This window comes from Arachis ipaensis, chromosome B6 (genome assembly GCF_059453495.1).
Source record: "Arachis ipaensis isolate K30076 ecotype BB chromosome B6, ASM5945349v1, whole genome shotgun sequence".
In the NCBI taxonomy this organism is placed as follows: Eukaryota; Viridiplantae; Streptophyta; class Magnoliopsida; order Fabales; family Fabaceae; genus Arachis; species Arachis ipaensis.
This window is the reverse complement of record NC_142441.1, coordinates 68,090,417-68,112,630: the sequence shown is the minus strand read 5'-3', so window position 1 is coordinate 68,112,630 and position 22,214 is coordinate 68,090,417. Positions and strand designations below refer to the sequence as shown.

At 37.1% G+C, this 22,214-nt stretch overlaps 2 protein-coding genes and 1 non-coding gene across 3 annotated transcripts; all 3 read left to right on the top strand.

Moving 5' to 3' along the window:
* Positions 1-3,218: 3,218 nt before the first annotated feature.
* On the top strand, positions 3,219-3,326 carry LOC148561179 (small nucleolar RNA R71). The gene has a single exon (XR_015887798.1). It is a non-coding gene; the product is annotated as a small nucleolar RNA R71 (small nucleolar RNA).
* Positions 3,327-14,581: 11,255 nt separating this feature from the next.
* On the top strand, positions 14,582-18,047 carry LOC148561178 (uncharacterized). The gene is made up of 3 exons (XM_088489682.1): positions 14,582-17,233; positions 17,322-17,564; positions 17,949-18,047. The coding sequence occupies exons 1-3, from the start codon at positions 16,259-16,261 to the stop codon at positions 18,045-18,047; spliced, it is 1,317 nt and encodes a 438-aa protein (XP_088345808.1). The 5' UTR covers positions 14,582-16,258.
* On the top strand, positions 14,610-20,716 carry LOC148561177 (uncharacterized). Its single transcript, XM_088489359.1, has 4 exons — positions 14,610-14,648; positions 18,696-18,853; positions 18,942-19,068; positions 20,423-20,716. The coding sequence occupies exons 1-4, from the start codon at positions 14,610-14,612 to the stop codon at positions 20,714-20,716; spliced, it is 618 nt and encodes a 205-aa protein (XP_088345485.1).
* The last annotated feature ends 1,498 nt before the right edge of the window (positions 20,717-22,214 follow it).

The window sequence follows — 22,214 nt, the reverse complement described above, 5'->3', positions numbered from 1 at the left end:
GAATCTATCCATCTTCCATGACTCGGAGGTGGAAGCTTTTGCCTTCCCTTTCCTCTTTCTAGAGGTTTCTCCGGCCTTTGGTGCTATAAATGGTTATGAAAAAATAAAAAGCAACGCTTTTACCACACCAAACTTAGAAGGTTTGCTCGTCCTCGAGCAAAAGATAAAAGAAGAGAGTAGAGGAAGAAGAAATAGAGGAGATGGAGGGGGGTTAGTGTTTCGGCCAAGGGGGAGAAGGAGTGTTTATGTTGTGTGAAAATGAAGGAGTGAAGATGGGTTTATATAAGAGTGGAGAGAGGGGTAGGGTTCGGCCATGTATGGGTGGGTTTGGGAGAGAAAGCGGTTTGAATTTGAATGGTGAGGTTGGTGGGGTTTTATGATGGACGGATGTGGATTGGTGAAGAGATTATGGAGAAGAGGGTAGGATTTGATAGGTGAGGGGTATTTGAGGAAGGGTGTTATGGGAAGGTGTGAAGAAGAGAGAGAGAGAGATGAGGTAGGTGGGGATCCTGTGGGGTCCACAGATCTTGAGGTATCAAGGATTTCTCATCCCTGCACCATATTAACGTGTAAACGCCCCTTCCTGTGCCAATCCTAGCGTTAAACACCAGGTTGCTGCCCATTTCTGGCGTTTAACGCCAGCTTTTCTCCCATTTCTGGCGTTTAACGCCAGCTTTGTGCCCGTTTCTGGCGTTAAACGCTAGCTCTGTGCCCATTTCTGGTGTTAAACGCCTAGAATGGTGCCAGACTGGGCGTTTAATGCCCATTCTGCTACCCTTACTGGCGTTTAAACGCCAGTAAGCTTCTCCTCCAGGGTGTGCTATTTTTAATATTATTTTTCATTCTGTTTTTGCTTTTTCAGTTGTTTTTGTGACTTCACATGATCATCAACCTACAGAAAATATAAAATAACAATAGAAAATAGAAATTTAACATAGATAAGTAAAGATTGGGTTGCCTCCCAACAAGTTCTTCTTTAATGTCAATAGATTGGTAGTGGGCTCTCATGGAGCCTCACAGATACTCAGAGCATGATGATGGCCTCCCAACACCAACTTAGAGTTTGACTGTGGGGGCTCTAATTGACTCTGCATTAAGAGAAGCTTTTCATGCTTCCTCTCCATGGTTACAGAGGGAGATCCTTGAGCTTTAAACACAAGGGAGTCCTCATTCACTTGGAGGACCAATTCTCCTCTGTCAACATCAATCACAGCTTTTACTAGGATGATGGATTCATCCATACACTTCCCAGTATCTAGGATTATGAAATCAGCAGGGATGTAATGGTCTTCAACCTTTACCAAGACATCTTCTACAAGTCCATAAGCCTATTTTCTTGAATTATCTACCATCTCTAGTGAGATTCTTGCAGCTTGTACCTCAAGGATCCCTAGCTTCTCCCTTACAGAGAGAGGCATGAGGTTTATATTTGACCCCAGGTCACACAGAGCCTTCTCAAAGGTCATGGTGCCTATGGTATAAGGTATTGAGAACTTTCCAGGATCCTGTCTCTTCTGAGGTAATCTCTGCCTAGTCAAGTCATCCAGTTCTTTGGTAAGCAACGGGGGTTCATCCTCCCAAATCTCATTACGAAATAGCTTGGCATTTAACCTCATGATTGCTCCAAGGTACTTAGCAACTTGCTCTTCAGTAACATCTTCATCTTCTTCAGAGGAAGAATACTCATCAGAGCTTATAATGGCAGAAGTAAATTTAATAGAATCTCTATGGTCTCTGTATGAGCCTCAGATTCCCATGGTTCCTCATTAAGGAACTCCTTGGAGGCCAGTGGACGTCCATTGAGGTCTTCCTCAGTGGAAATCACTGCCTTTCCCTCATCTATGCATTCGGCCATGTGGGACGTGTTTATGGCCTTGCATTCTCTCTTTGGGTTCTCTTCTGCATTGCTTGGAAGAGTACTAGAGGGAGTTCAGTAACTTTCTTACTCAGCTGACCCACTTGTGCCTCCAAATTTCTAATAGAGGACCTTGCTTCAGTCATGAAACTTTGAGTGGTTTTAATTAGATCAGAGACTATGGTTGCTAAGTCAGAGTGGCTCTGCTTAGAATTCTCTGTCTGTTGCTGAAAAGATGATGGAAAAGGCTTGCTATTGCTAAACCTATTTCTTCCACCATTACTGTTGTTGAAACCTTGTTGAGGCATCTGCTGGTCCTTCCATGAGAGATTTGGATGATTTCTCCATGAAGGATTATAGGTGTTTCCATAGGATTCTCCCATGTAATTCACCTCTTCCATTGCTGGGTTCTTAGGATCATAAGCTTCTTCTTCAGATGAGACTTCTTTGGTACTGCCTGTTGCTGCTTGCATGCCAGGCAGACTCTGAGAAATCATATTGACTTGCTGAGTCAATATTTTGTTCTGAGCCAATATGACATTAAAAGTATCAATCTCAAAAACTCCGTTCTTCTGATTTGTCCCATTATTCACAGGATTCCTTTCAGAAGTGTACATGAATTGGTTATTTGCAACTATTTCAATGAGTTCCTGGGCTTCTGCAGGCGTCTTCTTCAGATGAAGAGATTCTCCAGCAGAGCTGTCCAATGACATCTTGGACAGTTCAGACAGACCATCATAGAAGATACCTATGATTAGGGGTGTTCGCGGTAAGGTTTGGATCGGTTTTGAGTAAAAAACTCATCCGATCCGAACACTAATTTTACTTGCGGTGCGGTTTGGATTGGATGCTTTTAAAAAAAAATCCGATCCGATCCAATCCAATTTCAAGCGATTTGGATTGGATTGGATTTGCGGTTTTATAAATTAAAAAAATTAAATACATATAACAAGTCTCAACAATATATTAAAAAGCCAACGATAACATAACAATATAAATAAAATTATAGGTTAGTTAAAATAAATAAATAAATAATATTTTGAACGTAAAATATTTATTAAATAATAATAATACATGAATAATATAAAAATGTATAAACAATTGAACATGTTATAAGTATAATTGTAAATATAATAATAAAATAATAATATTATAACACATTGTGCGGTTTGGATTGGATTGGATCGGTTATGAAAAGTAGATCCAAAATCCGATCCGATCCAGCGGTTTACAAAAAATAGAATCCAATCAAATCCGAATTAGTGCAGTTTTAATCGGTTTTCGGGTTGGATTGGATTGGATGAGCGTTTTAATTTGGATCGGTTTGGATTTGAACACCCCTACCTATGATGCTCCATTCTGAAAGCATGTCAGAAGGACACCTTCTGATCAATTACTTGTATCTTTCCCAAGCTTCATAGAGGGATTCAGCTTCCTTCTGTCTGAAGGTTTGAAATTCCACTCTAAGCTTACTCAATTTTTAAGGTGGAAAGAACTTTGCCAAGAAGGCATTGACTAGCTTTTCCCAAGAGTTCAGGCTTTCTTTAGGTTGTGAGTCCAACCATGTCCTAGCTCTGTCTCTTATAGCAAAAGGGAAGAGCATAAGTCTGTAGACCTCAGGGTCAACCCCATTGGTCTTAACAGTATCACAGATTTGCAAGAATTCAGCTAAGAACTGATGAGGATCTTCTAATGAAAGTCCATGAAACTTGCAATTCTATTGCATTAGAGAAACTAATTGAGGCTTAAGCTCAAAGTTGTTTGCTCCAATGGCAGGGATAGAGATGCTTCTCCCATAGAAGTCGGGAGTAGGTGCAGTAAAGTCACCAAGCACCTTCCTTGCATTGTTGGCATTGTTGTTGTTTTCGGCTGCCATGGCTTCTTCTTGTTTGAAAATTTCTGTTAGGTCCTCCACAGAGAGTTATACTTTAGCTTCTCTTAGCTTTCTCTTCAAGGTCCTTTCAGGTTCAGGATCAGCTTCAACAAGAATGCCCTTGTCCTTGCTCCTGCTCATATGAAAGAGAGAAGAGGAAAGTATGGAATCCTCTATATCACAGTATAGAGATTCCTTGAGGTGTCAGAGGAAAAGAAGAATAGAAGGAGGAGGTAGAGAGGAGATAATTCGAACTTATAGAGAGAGAGTCCGAATTGCTGATAGTGGAGGAGTGTTAGTCATTAAATAGAAGGATGTGAGAAGAGGGGAAGAATTTTCGAAAACAAATTAAAAAGATTTTGAAATAATTAAAAGAAATTTTGAAAAAAAATGGTTGATAATTTTCGAAAATTGAAATTGAGGTAATAGTTAATTGATTTTGAAAAAGATTTTGAAATTAGAAATAAAAAAAGATATGATTGAAAATTATTTTGAAAAAGATGTGATTGAGAAGATATGATTGAGAAGATATGATTGAAAATCAAATTAAAAAAAAAGGAAGTTTTCAAATTAAAGTTGATTACTTGACTAACAAGAAATTAAAAGACATGATTCTAGAATTTAAAATTTGATCCTTTCTTAATAGGCAAGTAACAACTTGAAAATTTTGAATTAAATCATTAATTGTAGCAAGAATTTTCGAAAATGAAAAAAAAATGGAAAGAAATTGATTTTGAAAAGATATGATTGAAAAGATATGATTTGAAAAAAAATTTGATTTTGAAAAATTATGAAAATTCGAAAAAGATTTGAATTAAAAACAAAATCTTTCCTCTTGTGCCATCCTGGCGTTAAACGCTCAGAATGGTATCCATTCTGGCGTTTAACGCCCAAAATACTACCTTTTTGGGCGTTTAACGCCCAGCCAGGTACCCTGGCTGGCGTTTAAACGCTAGTTTTCCTTCTTCACTGGGCGTTTTGAACGCCCAGCTTTTTCTCTGTAATTCCTCTGCTGAATATTATGAATCTTCAATTCTCTGTATTATTGACTTGAAAAGACATAGTTTTGAAAATTTTTTGAATTTTTTTTAATGATGAGAAATAATCAAAATGCAACTAATCATGGAAAACTAAGATTAAACAAACAATGCATGCAAGACACCAAAGAGAATAATGAAACACACAAAACAAGAGAATTTAAAGATACTAACAAATTGAAAATGCATACGAAAAATAATGAAACACACAAAACAAGAGAATTTAAAGATCAGAGCAATGAAATTATCAAGAACAACTTGAAGATTAATGAAGAACATAATGCATGTATTTGAAGAATGCAAGAAGAAGAAAGACATGCAATTGACACCAAACTTAAGAATTGACACTAAACTCAAACAAGAAACATAAAATATTTTTTATTTAAAGATTTTATGAATTTTTTTTGTGATTTTTCGAAAATTATTTGGAAAAGAAAATAAAGAGATTCAAAATTCTTAATAAGAATTCCAGGAATCATGCAATGTTAGTCTAAAACTCCGGTCCATGAATTAGACATGGCTTACTAGCCAGCCAAGCTTTCAGGGAAAGCTTCGGTTCAAAACACTAGACATGGCCAATGGCCAGCCAAGCTTTAGCAGATCATTACGTTCAACAGCAAGTTTGATAGGAATCAATAAGCCCTTGTGATGATAAGTTGAAACCTCGGTCCAAAAATTTAGACATGGTTTCACAACCAGCCAAACTTCAACAAATCATCATGAAACTCTAGAATTCATTCTTAAAAATTCTGAAGAACAAAGTAAAATATATTTTTATTTTTTATTTTTTTGAAATTTTTCAAAAATTAAAAAGTAAAAAGCTTAAACATAAAATAAAATTACCTAATCTGAGCAACAAGATGAACCGTCAGTTGTCCAAACTCGAACAATCCCCGGCAACGGCGCCAAAAACTTGGTGCACGAAATTGTGATCATCAATGGTGCCAACAGCTTGGTACGCACAATTGTAATCTCAACAATTTATCACAACTCTGCACAACTAACCAGCAAGTGCACTGGGTCGTCCAAGTAATAAACCTTACGTGAGTAAGGGTCGATCCCACGAAGATTGTCGGCTTGAAGCAAGCCATGGTCATCTTGTAAATCTCAGTCAGGCAGATTCAAATGGTTATGGAGAATTGATAATTAAAAGATGAATAAAACATAAAATAAGATAGAGATACTTATGTAATTCATTGGTGAGAATTTCAGATAAGCGTATGAAGATGCTTTGTTCCTTCTAAACCTCTGCTTTCCTATTGCATTCTTCCAATCATTCATACTCCTTTCCATGGCAAGCTTATGTTGGGTTTCACCGTTGTCAATGGCTACCTTCCGTTCTCTCAGTGAAAATAGTCCAAATGCGCTGTCACCGCACAACTAATCATCTGTCGGTTCTTGATCATGTTGGAATAGGATCCATTGATCCTTTTGCGTCTGTCACTACGCCCAACACTCGCGAGTTTGAAGCTCGTCATAGTCATCCCTTCCCAGATCCTACTCGGAATACCACAAACAAGATTTAGACTTTCTGGATCTCATGAATGCTGCCAATTAATTCTAGCCTATACCACGAAGACTCTGATCTCATGGAATGGAAGGCTCGGTTGTCAGGCGAGGCAACCATGCGTCATGAACCAGAAGGCTAAGAGATACGCACTCAAGCTATTGCAAGTAGAACGGAAGTGGTTGTCGGGCACGCGTTCATAGGTGAGAATGATGATGAGTGTCACGGATCATCACATTCATCAGGTTGAAGAACGAGTGTATATATTAGAGAAGAAATAGGCTTGAGTTGAATAGAAAAACAATAGTACTTTGCATTAATTCATGAGGAATAGCAGAGCTCCACACCTTAATCTATGGTGTGTAGAAACTCTACCGTTGAAAATACATAAGAACAAAAGGTCTAGGCATGGCTGTGAGGCCAGCCCCAAACGTGAACATACAAGTTCCAAAGGTTTAAAGTATGAAAAAGGTCTGTAAATACAATAGCAAAAGGTCCTATTTATAGAAAACTAGTAGCCTAGGGTTTACAGAAATGAGTAAATGATGCAGAATCCACTTTCGGGCCCACTTGGAGTGTGCTTGGGCTGAGCATTGAAGCTTTCACATGTAGAGACTTTTTGTTGGAGTTAAACTCCAGCTTTTGTGCCAGTTTGGGTGTTTAACTCCAGCTTTTATGCCAGTTCTGGCGTTTTGATGCCAGAATTTCTATGCTGACTTGGAACGCCGGTTTGGGCCATCAAATCTCGAGCAAAGTATGGACTATTATATATTGATGGAAAGCCCAGAATGTCTATTTTTCAACACAATTGAGAGCACGCCAATTGAGCTTCTGTAGCTCCAAAAAATCCACTTCGAGTGCAAGAAGGTCAGAATCCAACAACATTTGCAGTCCTTTTCCAGCCTCTGAATCAGATTTTTACTCAGGTCCCTCAATTTCAGCTAGAAAATACCTGAAATCATAGAAAAAAACACACAAACTCATAGTACAGTCCAGAAATGTGATTTTTGAATAAAAACATAATAAAAACTAACTAAAATATACTAAAAACATACTAAAAACAATGCCAAAAAGCGTATAAATTATTCGCTCATCAGGGACCCAGAAGGTTAACTCCCCATTGGGAGAAGGGTCGTGAAGCCATAACGGAGCTTAGCTCTTCTGGCGGTGTGTTATGGAAGTATGTGTTTTCTTGGCATTTCTTGCATTTCTTAACAAACTCCTAAGCATCCGCCATTATGGAGGGCCAGTAGTAACTAGCTCTAACGAGCTTTTGAGCTAAGAATTTCCCCCCAATGTGGTGTCCACAACATCCTTCATGCACTTCCCTTAGGACATACTCCGTCTGATCGGGCCGTAAGCACTTCAGTAAGAGTTGGTTGAGCCCTCTCTTGTATAGCTACCCCTGTATCACTACGTACTTGGCGGCCTCCCTTCTCACAACTTTGGCTTCTTTCTCGTTTTTCGGCAACTATCGTTCTTCAAGAAAACGTCGAATCCGGCTGATCTAAGAAAGAGGTTCTTCTTGAGCCTGGGTCAAACAGAGGGCCACCGATGGCTCCTTCACCAAGCCCTAGATGAGAGATCGGTTTTCGGTTCCAGGCTTGGTGCTTGCCAGTTTTGACAAAAGGCCTGCTCTAGCATTTCTCTCCTTGGGTACATGCTGTACCACTACCTACTCAAAATTCTTGCATAACTGTTTAGTTCTTTCCAAATATATTTGGAATAACGGGTTCCGAGCTTGGTATGTCCCGTTCACTTGTGGGGTCACGATCTGAGAGTCACTGTTAACTCAAGATTTGCTACTCTGACCTCTTTGGCTAAAATTAAGCCACCAATGATAGCTTCGTATCCGGCTTGGTTGTTCAAGACCAAAAATTCAAATTTGATAGATTGCTTGTAAGTTATTCCTTCTGAGCTTTCTAAAATGTTCTCGGCTCCTCCGAACACTTGGTTGGAAGCTCCGTCAACATGGAGTTTCCACCGCGTGCTCAGGACCTCGGGAACGTCTCCGGTCACTTCAACTAAGAAATCAACCATAGCTTGTGCTTTGATCCCGTGCCAAGATTCATACTGGATGTCGTACTGAGATAGTTCTATTTCTCAAGTCATTATTCATCCCGCTAGGTCAGGCTTCTACAAAATTTGTCGAATTGCCTGGTCAGTTTACAGTGTGATTGGGTGTCCTTGAAAGTATTGTCTTAACCTCTGAGAGGAGACTAACAAGACTTAAACTAATTTCTGTAGCCTAGTATATCTCATTTCTGCTCCCTGGAGCACCTTACTTATGAAGTACACAGGCTGTTGTTGCTTGTTCTCTTCCTGGACTAGGGCAGCCGCCATAGCCTCTTTCGTAAATATACTCCTGATGCGAGCCATGTTCTGGAGCCGAAATCAGTTCAAGTGAAGGAAGATCTGATACTACCGGTAACTCTGGTTAGGAATGATGACACCAGCATCAAGCGTTTGCGCAGAAAGAAAGTATCATTGGTGAAATTGGGTTTGATCTAGCTTGCGAGGATTGGTGGACTTAGTTCGTTGGTCCGTGGGTATGGTAAGAATCACTAACCCTAGTCAATTTCTTGGATTTACTGTATTGGGTATTGGACTTGGGTGTGTATGTGTGATATATGTGAATTAGGCTTGTATGTGTGTATGTTAGAGCTTGCTTGAGTACATTAGAGGCTTGGTGGAGGTTGGGTGCTTGTGCTTTGGAGATTTTGGGCTTGAGGGGCTGTGTTGGCTTTGGTGATTGCTTTGGACAATACGTGAAAAGCGGCCAAGGTATGGTTTAGGTTTCACGTACGTAATATATAACGTTCTGTGAAAACTTAGGCTAGATGACCATAGGATAGGCTGGATGTATGATAGTGCTTAATGTTTAGTAAAGCTTATGGAGGATGTTAAATGAGTGTGAGAAAGGGAATGATGACTATTGCTTGTGGTTGATGGTGATTTAGTGAGGATTATGAATATGAAATTGTTATTGTTGTTTCATTGATATCTCATGATTGCTTTGGATATGGATTGATTGGTTTTGAGTAGTGGAATGATGTGTTGTATGTTGTGGAAAGAATGAGAATGTGGAGGGGGTTATTTGGATTGTTTTGGTGTTGTGGGAAACCTTGGAATCGTTTGTGAAAATCTTGTTTTGGTAAAAATTGAGGTTGAGGTTTTTGGTGTAAAACTAATTTTTGGCTGAACTTCGGTGGAGCATAACTTGGCTTCTGGACCCCCAAATTATTTTAAATTTATTTCATATGAAAATTGGGTTCATGAAGTTTATGCCGTTCGAAGAACGGATGGAAAATGTTTTAAAACGAAAAAGTTATGCGCGTCGGAAGTTTGGTACTGAAAAGGTGAAATTCTGCAACTTAAGCATTTTTTTCTGATTTCTGCATAACTCGCGTACGCGAGGTGGTGCATGCATACGCGAGCAAAGAACTTTAGAGGGTTGCGTACGCGACCACTTACACGCAACACGACCAATCCCTACGGGTTAGGCATTTCGCGTACGCGGGCAAGTGGGATGCGTACGCGAGCAAGTTGCTTGCGTACGCGAACCCTCTGTTTTCAGCAATTAAGTTTTGTGATTTAAAGCTACATTTCGAATCTCTATACCTCTATTTTTACTCTTTAAGTCCTAGAACATAATGATAAGCCTAGTAATAAGTTGGAGCTAGAAATAGAGTTAACTTGGGGTGAAGTAAAGTTTAAAAGTGATGAGTTATATGAGAAGAATGAGTATGTTTGGAGGATATATGATACTAAGGCTATTGAGTAAAGTTATGTATGAATGTATGAATTATGAATGAAATAAGAAAAAGCTATGCATAGACTCTTGGGGATGTGCGACAGGGGACAGTCCAAGGGTTTCAGACTTGTTGAGTTGGCTTGATAACCGATAGATGAGCCTCATCAGCTATAGGACAGGCATACATCACATGCATTTTGTTTGTTTGTTTGCTATGTATTACTTGGGAATGCCTAACTGAATATATTATATTAATTGCTATATTTACTACTTGCACTACTTGTCTCCTACTTATGCTTGCAAATTGTCTGTTTGTCTGTCTTTGCGAACTCACCGGAGATGGAGGAATGGAGGAAAGAGGGACAGGTTTAGTGTTAAGATTAAGTTTAAGCTGAGTTTAGATTTTCCTAGATAACTACCCATTTTATGGTTTCTGTTTAGTACTTTAAGCTTTGTAATCTGAGTGTCGGCGTTCTAGGATTGCCTCTGGCATTCCCAGGACCTTATATCTTATATGCGTGGCACCTTTACCATGCTGAGAACCTCCAGTTCTCACCCCATACTGTATTGTTGTTTTTCAGATGCAGGTCGAGAGGCTCCTCGGTAGGCGTCTGGACTTCTGTAGCGGAGTGGTTTCTGGGTTTTCTTTTGATGTATAGTTTATGTTTATATATGTACTTAACTCCCCGAACAGCTACTTTATTTTGTACCTCTTAGAGGTTTATGGAGAATTAGGGTTTATCTTTGTATTTTGGATTTTAGGGTATGCATATATGTATGTAAATATTCTCTGGCCAGCCTTAGCTTCGCAGGCTGAGTTAGGAGCTCGTTATTTTGTATTTTTGGCCCCCCTATTCCTACTTTCTGTTCATTTATACCTTTGATCCTTAGTTTTCATCGCACGCAAGTAACCCGGTTTTCTGAGTGTTGCGGTTTGCATTTTGCGAATTTGCTTTACCCGTTTTTCAAGGCTCCTAGTATATATCTCCTTTTCATTATTATTATTATTATTATTATTATTATTATTATTATTATTATTATTATTATTATTATTATTATTATTATTATTATTATTATTATTTCATTTTAGAGGTCGTAATATTACACCACACTACAAGAAAAAACGTGTTTATCGACGGCAAAAATCGACGGCTATTTCTGCCGTCGATAATTTTTGACGGCCTGCTGTCGATATTACTAAAAAAATAATTAAAAAAAAAATATTAAAATCGACGGCCTAGTCGTCGATATTTTTATAATGCATTAATTTATTTCCCTATTATCGTCATAGTATAGGCGAACCAGCAGTCGAAAATAAAATCGACGAATATGGCGTCTATTTTTTTATTTTAAATATCGACAACTTTGCCGTCGATAAATTTGAACGGTCTAGATTACCTTCTAAAATGGGATGAATGGTCTAAATTTAATCTATATAATAGACGACACATGTGTTGTTTTTTTATATTAAAATCGACGAATGTGTCGTCTATTTTATTATTTTAAATATCGACAACCCTGCCGTCGATAAATTTGAATGATCTAGATTACTTTCTAAAATGGAATGAACAGTCTAAATTTAATCTATATAATAGACGCTATATGTGTTGTTTTTTTATATTAAAATCGACGATTTTGTCGTCTATTTTATTATTTAAAATATCGACACCTTTGCCGTCGATAAATTTGAATAAAATCGACAAACAGGCCGTCAATTTTTATCACTAAAAACACATTTTCTCAACTCCTGGTTCCAAAGTTCAGAAACGCATGTCTTCCCCAAATTCAAGCTAGGTATTTTTATCACTAAAAACGTTTTCTCTTCAACACCGCCTCCGTCCGACACCACCACCGGCGACCACCATCGCCTACCCTCTCTCTGAAATTGTTGTTAAAACTTGTGTTTTTGGACTGAAATTGTTGTTGGCTGTATCTTTCTGAAATTACTGGGTTGAATGTTGCTTAGATTAAACTGAAATTTAGTGTTTTGAACTCTGCACACCACATGTTCGGAGAAATGCCTGAATGGAATTTTTGTATGTAAGGCTTTATTATTATGATTATTATTAGGTTTATTTTTTCAATTTTATAACATTTTGATAGAGTAAAATAGTAAATAGTGAATTGTATCTAGCTAGGGAAGAATCTAATAACACATCGTTTGGGTAATGAGCTCGATGGGGTTCAATGGTTGGTACCACACTTTGGTAAAAGCTAAGGCACATTTTGTGTGGTCCGCTAGTTTTAGTTTGTACTTGAGACACACACACTTTTGGTGAAGAGTACTGTCAATAATGCACGATTGTTGATTAAGCTTTGAATTTTGTACTTGCTTCTACTCCTATGAAGATTCACGTTATTACTTAATTATTGGTTCTTTCTCATTCATGCACTTTATGCAATTCACTTTTCTACATCTATGTATTAGTTATGAAAATGAATAAAAAGCTTTAATGAAAGTCTCCTTTTCCATCTTTTGAGGGCTTCAATTGAACTTTGTTACCCTAGAAAAGATTATCTGATTATGTCAATAAAAGTAAAGAGCATCTTTTTTGAAGAAGCATAAAGATGAATTTCCCTCATGATTCAGATAGACCATAGCTTATAATAAAAAATTAAGAAAAATGAATCTAGTATACGAATTGAAAGTGTAGGGCATGCTACCAATAATTGTCTTGATTCTTGAATATTCTATTTTATTATTATTATTATTATCTTTTTGTTGCCACTTAAGTTTGAACTTTATGGAAATTATCGCAGCTAGCTAGTCACCACGACCCCAATCTAGTAGTGGTATTGGAAAACTTGATAAATATGAGATAAAATTTATAAAGCTGTAGAAAGAGAAATCTGAATCTAATTTAGATGAGGAAAGGGTTGTTCTACAAGGAAAGTATTTGCATATTTTTTATTCTTTATAATATATATAATGCATGATAAAAAAATAACATTATCAATCATCCATTCTTTACTTTTTGTTGTTTGCTAAGGAAGAAGGCAAATTTTACTTCACGTGAAGAAAATGATGCATATAGAAGAGAGTACCCTTAGATCTAATACTTCTAATTTTTGTAGTGATATTCTATAGCTTTTTTTGCGTACTTGGACATTGATGGTGAAGAGGATGGCTTTGGAAATATGAAGGAAGACAAGGGTAGTTTGGGAAGTGAGCAGAAAAATATTAGATGCATCATTTGTTATTAGATTTATGGTACTCCTGTATATTATGGGAAAACAAATTCAATTAGCATGTACATTATTGAGAAGAAAAACTGCTATCATATCAAAATCTGTGTTATAAAACTTACATCACAAACACAATCATGCCTTATTGCCTTATAACTTAAATAATAACCAAGTCTATCCAAGATATCAATTCCCTTCAACAGAACAGAACTATGAGCGACTCAGTCGTGAAACTTGTATTAGCAATGGCTAAAGCATATTGTATCCGTGTTAATGACCTATGCATTTTGTTCTGTTTTCCTTTTGAAATCTGGCACAAATCTATTGGCTCTCTGGATTCCATCCTCATTTTTATTAATAACAGTCTCAAGACAGAAATATAAAAATATTAAAATGATTATTTTTCTATTGTTTCAATACCTTATAGTTTATATAGTATTTTAACGTGACTTCCATTTCTTCTCAAACATTTAGAGTTATATCTATAGATTGCAATAATTCCCTGTTCCTACTGTTCCTAACTATATATTTTGATTTTCTAACAACAACATATACATTTGAAGCAGCTTTCTTAAAAGATTCCCTCCCTCTCTGGTGCTGCAAAGTTAGGGTTTCCTATGACCAGGTACACTACCCTTTTCATTTCTTCAATTATTGCTTGCTGTAATTTCAGCTCAGGTATTAGCAATTGCCAACTTCTGCTTATTCTTCATGTGTTGATTGCTTGCTTCATTTCTTGTTAGCTAGTTTTAAGTTTGTTGGAATTTGAAATTCGGTTACTGATTAAGCATTTTGTTACTAGCTGATTCTATTTTCTGGTTTAGCTTCTTGGAGCTTAGTTAGTTTTCTGCTTCTTTGTGAAGTATGAAGAATCATCAATATTGAAAGAATATTCAGTTTTCTGCTACCGAACTCAAGATTCTGATATACTCTTTTGCAATATTTGATATTTTTATGCAGCATTTCACAGTGGGAATTGTAGTGGTGTGGGTCAATAGAATCTTTTGATCAAAGAAACAATAGTGGAGTATTTGGTTCTTCAGCATATACACTATCATAAAGTATTGGTAGAGTTTAAGACTCCCAAAAAAGCTATTCAAGGTTTAACCTTCTACTTTTTTATTTATTTATTATCACTGTTAAACTATTGAGTTTTATTTTATCTTTATCTTTATCTTTATTTTCTCTGTTAAATTATTATGCATGCTTATCTATACTTACTTATGTATGCTTGTTTGTGTAAACCATTCATAGTGAAAGTATAAATTATATTGATGATAAGATTTATTTGTTGTGGTTTCTCGTTGAATAAAAAAATTAAAAAGTGAATATTATCCCTTTGATATGTAGGAAATTAAATTCATTAATAATGGAAAACCATAACCGAAATTGGATGTATGATAGAACGTATGATCAGAGGCGGGGTCTTAAACCCAGTTTTATTAAAGGGGTAAATGAATTTGTGGATGTGTGTACTAGAACTCATGAATTTCTCAGAGGAGGTTTAGTTAGGTGTCCATGTGCCAGATGTCAATGTGGGACGTTTAAATAGTTGATCGACATTAAGATTGATCTATATACTCATGAGTTTAAACCTAATTATTGGGTTTGGACAGAGCATGGAGAAGAGATACCCACAGAGAATCAGATTAGGATAGAAGAAGATATTGAAAGTAGCTCTGAATTAGGTGGTGTTACATGGGAAGAAAATTTTGATCGTTATCATGAGATGGTTGTTGATACTTTGCAACCTGAGTTTCACATGTACATGCAACCAACAGTGGAGGAACCAAATCGAGATGCCAAGAGATTTTATGACCTCTTAGATTCAGTTAGTAAACCCTTGTGGGAAAATTGTATCCATTCACGATTGTCACTTGCTAGTATGATGCTAAGTATAAAATCAGAGGGAAACCAATCCCAGGGATCTTTTGACCAGTGGGCAACTTTGTTTAGAGAAATGCAAACAACTCCAAATGAAATTCTTGCTAATTACTATGAAGCTAAGAAAATTGTTTCCCAACTTGGGTTTAAGGAGGTTAAGATAGATTGTTGTGTCAATGGTTGTATGATATATTACAAAGAGGACAAAGATCTTAGACAATGTAAATTTTGTGGGGAACAGAGATTTAAGCCTAGGAAGGGAAAAAATAAAGAGGTGCCATATAAAAGAATGCATTATTTGCCATTGATTCCAAGGCTACAAAGGTTGTATGCATCAATGAGTACTGCCCCTCATATGTTGTGGCATCACCAAAATCGTAGAAATGACGACGTGATGACACATCCTTCCCATGGTGAAGCATGGAAACATTTTGATACCAAGCATTCTCATTTTGCAAGCGAACCGCGTAATGTTAGACTTGGACTTTGTTCTGATGGGTTTTCTCCTAATGTTCATTTTAGCACACCGTACTCTTGTTGGCCTGTTACAGTTACCCCTTATAACCTTCCACCTCATATGTGTATGAAAGACCATTTTTTGTTCCTAACGTGCATCATACCCGGAAAAGAAAATTCCAAAGCAAAAATTGATGTTTATATTCAACCATTGATAGATGAACTTAAAGAGTTATGGGATGAAGGCATCCTAACATACGACATTCATAGCAAGAGGAATTTTCAGTTAAAGGCTGCATTAATGTGGACAATTAACGATTTTCCTGTTTATGGAATGTTATCTGGTTGGAGTACGGGGGGAAGATTAGCGTGTCCAGTATGCATGGAGGATACCAAGGCCTTTTGATTAGATTACGGCGGAAAAAATTTGTGGTTTGACTGTCACAGGAGATATTTACCTGAAGGTCATCCTTATAGGCGTAATAAAGTTGGTTTTAAGAAGAATGTTGAGGAGGATGAAGAACCTCCTATTAGGCTTAGTGGCGAACAGGTTTGGGAAAGAGTTAGACACTATCCTAAAATAGTTGACACAGGAGGACAAGTGAGATTGAGCAGATATGGGGTGGAACACAATTGGACCAAAAGGAGTATATTTTGGGATCTCCCATATTGGAAAGATCATTTGGTTTGTCATTGTTTGGATCTAATGCATATTGAGAAGAATGTTTTTGATAACATAATGAATACCGTTATGGATACTAAAAGAACAAAAGACAATGAAAAGGCAAGGTTAGACATGGCTGTGCTTTGTAAGCGACCAGATTTGAATTTGGTGCAGGTACGCGAAGGTCATTGGGCAAAGCCTAAGGGCAACTATGTCTTGACACTCCAACAACGAAAAAATGTTTGTAAATGGGTACAAGAGTTGAAAATGCCAGATGGATATGTTTCAAATTTACAAAGGTGTGTTGATGTCAAAGGAGGAAAATTGTTTGGGATGAAAACTCATGATTGTCATGTATTTATGGAGTGTTTGCTTCCGTTAGCCTTCAAAGAGTTACCAGACCACGTGTGGAAACCGTTGACCGAAATAAGTCAATATGTTAGGGACCTTTGTTCATCTACTCTTCGGGTTAGCGATCTTGTACAAATGGAAGTTAATATTCCTGTTATTTTGTGCAAGTTAGAAAGAATTTTTCCACCAGCTTTTTTCGACGTAATGAAGCATCTACCAGTTCACTTGGCATATAAGGCACGTGTTTGTGGACCAGCTCAGTATAGGTGGATGTATCCCTTTGAGCGTGAAATAGGCACATATAAGAGATCAGTGAAGAATCGGGCTAGAGTAGAGGGTTCAATTTGTCAAGCATACCTGACTAGAGAGACATCAAGTTATTGTTCTTATTACTTTGAGCCACATGTCATGTCTAAGAGAACAAGGCCGAATCGGAATGATGATGGTGGTGTAAGTTCATCTGAGCCTACCTTTTCTATTTTTGATCAACCGGGTATTGCTGGGGGAGCCAACAAAGACAGATGGTTAACTAGTATGGAAATGAAAGCCGCTCATTTACATATCTTGTTGAATTGTCCTGAAGTCGATACATTTAGAAGTCAATACGAGCAGATCCATAGGAGCAATAATTCTTTATCCAACTTTCTATCATGGTTCCGTGAGCATGTAAGTTTTTACATTTTATTGACTGTATCAAAAAATGTCAAAGTAAATCTTGTTTTTCTAAATACTATATTTTGTTTGACAAAATCAGGTAGAAAATCCCAGTAATGGCGTAACTTGTCCTCATTTATTGAGTTTAGCATTCGGGCCAAAAACTAGGGCCACGAGTGTTGGTATGTTCAAGGTTAATGGGTATAGATTTCATACTCCTGAGCATGCAACTGGAAAGAAGACAGATAATACAGGCATATATGTTAAAGGTGATGGAGGGAATGATGCATCTGATTGGTACGGCACTCTTAAAGAGATTTTGATTGTTGAATATCCAAGTCTTGTTAGTTTAAGAGTCACCTTGTTTTACTGTGAGTGGTATGACCCTACTAGGCCTCGGGGAACGCGTAGACACAAAGACTACAAAATAATTGAAGTATTACCCACTAGGAGATATGGGAGTTACAATCCATTCATCCTTGCGCAAAAAGCTAGACAAGTGTATTACATGCCATATCCACAAGGCTGTAAGTCTAATTGGAAGGTTGTGATTACATGTAAATCATGAAAAATAATGGAGGAGGCACAAAATGAATCTGAAACCGAGGTGTATTAGAATGATGAGCCTCCACATGCTAGGATCATTTCAGAAACCGAGTTTCCACTATCATTAGCATCTACGTCAGGAGATGTTGATATGATACAACTTCAAGTAGTTGACCTCCAGGTTCCTAACGTAAATAATGAGGAGGACGATGACATTGAGAACTATGATGACGATGATGCTTACATTGATGATGATGGAAGTTCAGAATTCTCGGATTGAGGTTTTAGTTGTAAATTCTTAGTTTGCAAATTTGTTAATTTACTTTTAAGACTCTTGAACCTTGACTTTAAGAACTCTCAGCCATTTCACTTTTTTTTTATTAAAGAAAAATCTTCTTCTGCTATATTCTTTACCCAATTTCACTCATTTGTGGCATATCTCCCAAAACACGCTGCTTTTTACTACTAGCTGATGACACTACTAGCTTATTTTACTTTAATTGCATATTTGCTAATACTCCTCTTGCTGTTGCTGCTTCAATGAGCTGGCAGTGCAGGGTTAGTATTTGCTAATATTTACTTTAATTGCATTTTACTTTAACTAGTATGGATAATAACTTGCTTATTTTAATGTGTACAGGATATGGTTGGTAGAGACGGAGATCGCGGCCGTGGCCGTGGCCGAGGCCGAAAGGGGAGGCCTAGGCTTTCTACTGGTCAGCCCCTTGACTTGCATGCGGATCCATACTCTCTCGTTGGGTCATCATCCGACACGATTGCTCCAACCAATGGGAGACCGCCACCTATTGCTACTACTACCCCGTCCCGTCAGGAGCCTCAGATACAAATGATGCCTACTCCGGGTGTGCGAAGATCATGCACTCAACAAGCCAATGAACCTTCCAGTACTGCCTCACATGGTGTGCAGAGTGATCCAGCTATTGTAGCTCCCAGTCGACCAGGATCTTGTGGGGAAAGACAAACCACATCTAATAGTACCCAAGATGCTCAGGGTCAAGGAACATCCACTGCCACTGGTCACTCCAGCACAAGTGCTCCAAAGCTTAGATATGATGGTGCCAAATAGTTTGTTATTTGCTTTAAATTTTATGAATAGCATGTCTCATTTTTACTAAGTAATATGTCATTATCATTTTTTTGGTTTTTGATGTAGTTGGCACCCACCTAAGCTTGGATTGAAGCGTATTTCTCATGTTTTTAAGGAAAACTACAACAAGCCTTGGCTGAGTTTTGATGAGGCAGATGATGATATTCGGAAAACATGGTGGACTGAGTGGAGGGTAAATTTTATCTACCTTGTTTTACGTATTTTTTGTTGTAATGTTATTAACTTATTACTGTGTTAATGACTTAATTAATTCAATTGTTCTTATTATATTTTTTGTGTATTTTGGTTTCCTGAATTTAAGTTGTTCCTCTTATCAGCATTCTAATCTGTATCTGCTGTGAGATAATTGATTTCAAAGGTGTATTTTTCTGGACATCCCTGCAACTGCAAGTGTTGGTTGTTTTTGCTTATACTTTTAAGTCTTTGCGTGAAGTAATAATGAATGAGTTAATGAAACTAACATAAGTGGAAAGGGGTGTATAGTGATATTAATGTCTCTGATGGAGGCAACCACCAGATCCTACATGTCCTGATTGAGATCACGGTGGTGGGGCCTCAATCACTGAATCTCCCAAGTAACGTTAAGGAACACCAATTTTTTAATAAACTCTCTTCTGCTTCATTTGATTATTAAAGCCTAATATTGTTGAAGTTTACCCCTGCTGCCATCCATGTGCAAACCTTTGATTTGAAGTTAAATCTGCACAAACATCAAACATGACACCTATTGGATTCTCGACAATAGTACTATTAAACTTGTGACTAGCCCAATCATGTGTAGTTGTGTACAAAGTTATGCATATCTATTATTATGCTTCTCTGTTTCACTTTTTTTTTTAATTATTTTCTGTGTGGTATGAGAGAGAGAGAGAGAGGGTGTGTGGGTGTGTTTGAGTGTGGTGTTAGTGTTGAGAGAGCGTAGCTGTCTGTCTGCTTGCTTGCTTTTCCCTAATTTATGACTAAAAGTGACTTTTGAGAGAGAGCAAGTGTGTGTGTATATGTGCAACTGTGCATTGCAAATTGAAACTAGTTGCAGGATAAAGCTTAAATTATCTTTAGATTTAGCTTAAATTATGATTACAAAGTAAACCAAAAGTACTATAGATTAGTCGTATTCTTGTCCTTTAAATTGATGGCTTATATATAATTGTACCATAGACCTAAAGTTGTGGCTTTTGAGCTCTGAAGGATCATGTCCACAATCTAAATTAATAGCTTTCTTTAATTTAATTATTACCTTAATTTTTTCAACATTGTCTTAGATAAAACTAGGCACTCAACTCGAACTAGAAAAAAGATCAGCATATTTAGATGATTTTCACTACATGATTGTATTATCTAAACCTCATTATTGTTTTTCGTTTTATCCTAATATTTTACATAATTTTGCTATTAGAGAGAATTCTGATATCTTTAGATTATTATTACTTGTTAAACTTAGCATTACTTGTTATTTATTTGTCAGCAAAATAAATTTTTATCTGTTCAGAGGCTAAATTTTATTCCAATGATTTTTTTTAAAATAGAAATGCTTTGACATTATTGATACGGAAGAGGATGATATCTATCAAACTTGGAGGTTTAGGGCTGCCAAGCGCTTGCGAGGTATGCTCCATGCCATTCGCAAAAAAGGTGCCCGTCCATATTGGATCCCACCAGAAGTTCTTGGTGAATTGATGAGACGTTGGAACACTGATGCCTATAGACAATTACAGGTGAGAAATATAGCTGCCAGGAAATCGACTCGAGGTACTTCTCTTCACACTGCAGGAGGCACCACCTTTCCAGAAGCGAGGTTACGCTTGGTAAGTTGCTTATAGAATTTGTAATTTATATTTATATTATACAGAATTTGAATATAAATTGATAAAATAAATAATATGTATTTGCATGCACTATACATAGAAAGGACACAGTAGATAGCCTGCTTTATAATTCCTACTAATTATTAGATATTAGATTTAGAAAAAAATAAATAAATAAATAAGTGTTTCCATTGTGTCGTTTACCTGGTAATTGGTATGTGAAAATAACAACTATACAAGGAAGCGTTAATGATATTAGTGTTCACTTCAATGTGGATGATGAAAATATGATACTTTCAAATGATTGATGAAAATATGATACTTCCAAATTCCTAGTGGTGTTCAAACAAGGTTGTCCCTGATCTAGGCCTCGGTCAATTCTCGCAGCTTCCTAATAGCCAAGTTCCCGGCGAGTTCAATGCACTGGAACCAGGTAGGAGGCATCATGTGAATCTAGAGTAGTCCGGGGCCTATGATTCACTTCCTTGGTCACTTAATGCACTTAATGCACTTCATGGGAACCTGTGCTACTTGATTGCTGTTGCTATTTTTAATTCAGTTGTGAAACTTTCAGCCACTAAATCAATCATCTAAGAGTAGACATTGTTGCTGTCTTTCTACATGGGTATGGCATTACTACCACATATAGAAGTAAAGAATTTGTTCTTTAGTTCAGTTTTTGTTTAGGTACCAATTGTTTATTCAAGCTATTCCCTTGCATTTTGATTGTTTTTTCTTCCTTTCCCTTTAGTTATCAAAACTTAATACATCTCCTGAAGTTGCATTGATTTTCATGAGGTTTATCATTAGTAGTAAGGTTCTGCACAAATTTTCTTGCTTATTTTATATCCAAATTCTCTGCATATGTAGATATGATTGAATTGGTAATTTGGTTATGCTTTGGTAAGCCTTAATCAATAGAGAGTGAAATCCGTTCTTAATAATGATGCAAACTGCTGAGTTTTATTTTCTGCTTAATCAATTGCTTAGTACAATACATCCCATATTACATGATAATTTGGTTACATTATGTAGAATCATTCGCTTGGAAGACAATCACGTATGGATGAGTTTTTTGAGCACACTCATACTCGCAAAGAGGATAGGACTCAATGGGTTGATGAACACTCCCGAAAGACAAAGGTAACTTACCTTTATTAATTGTAACTATTTTGTTATCTAATTGTTATACATTATTAATCCTTATAGTAGTTTATCAATCATTTCTCCTCATTGTAGGATATATTTCAAGAGCGTATGTTTCAGGCTGAGCAAGAGCGGCAGGCTGCTATAGAGGCTGGTGTAATTGATCCACCACCTGTCTCTGAGGAAAGCATATAGATTGAGACAATGGGTGGAAAACGAAGAGGTAGGGTATATGGCATGGGTGAGGTAAGGGACTCTTCCATGGTGCGGCCTCGAGTTGATGGGCCAACCACGACCACCAGCGCTGATGTTTTGGATCTTAGAGAACGAATCATAATACTCAATAGGGAAGTTGAACAACATGCCG

Bases quoted from the DNA above. Each gene is read 5' to 3' on its own strand.
- LOC148561177 (XM_088489359.1), top strand. From the start codon at position 14,610: ATGATAGAACGTATGATCAGAGGCGGGGTCTTAAACCCA. The intron at 14,649-18,695 runs GTTTTATTAAAG...CATGGTGTGCAG, and splicing joins GAGGCGGGGTCTTAAACCCA to AGTGATCCAGCTATTGTAGC. The intron at 18,854-18,941 runs GTTTGTTATTTG...TTTTTGATGTAG, and splicing joins AGATATGATGGTGCCAAATA to TTGGCACCCACCTAAGCTTG.
- LOC148561178 (XM_088489682.1), top strand. From the start codon at position 16,259: ATGCATATTGAGAAGAATGTTTTTGATAACATAATGAATACCGTTATG. The intron at 17,234-17,321 runs GTAAGTTTTTAC...TGACAAAATCAG, and splicing joins TATCATGGTTCCGTGAGCAT to GTAGAAAATCCCAGTAATGG. The intron at 17,565-17,948 runs GTTAGTTTAAGA...GTTGACCTCCAG, and splicing joins TTGTTGAATATCCAAGTCTT to GTTCCTAACGTAAATAATGA.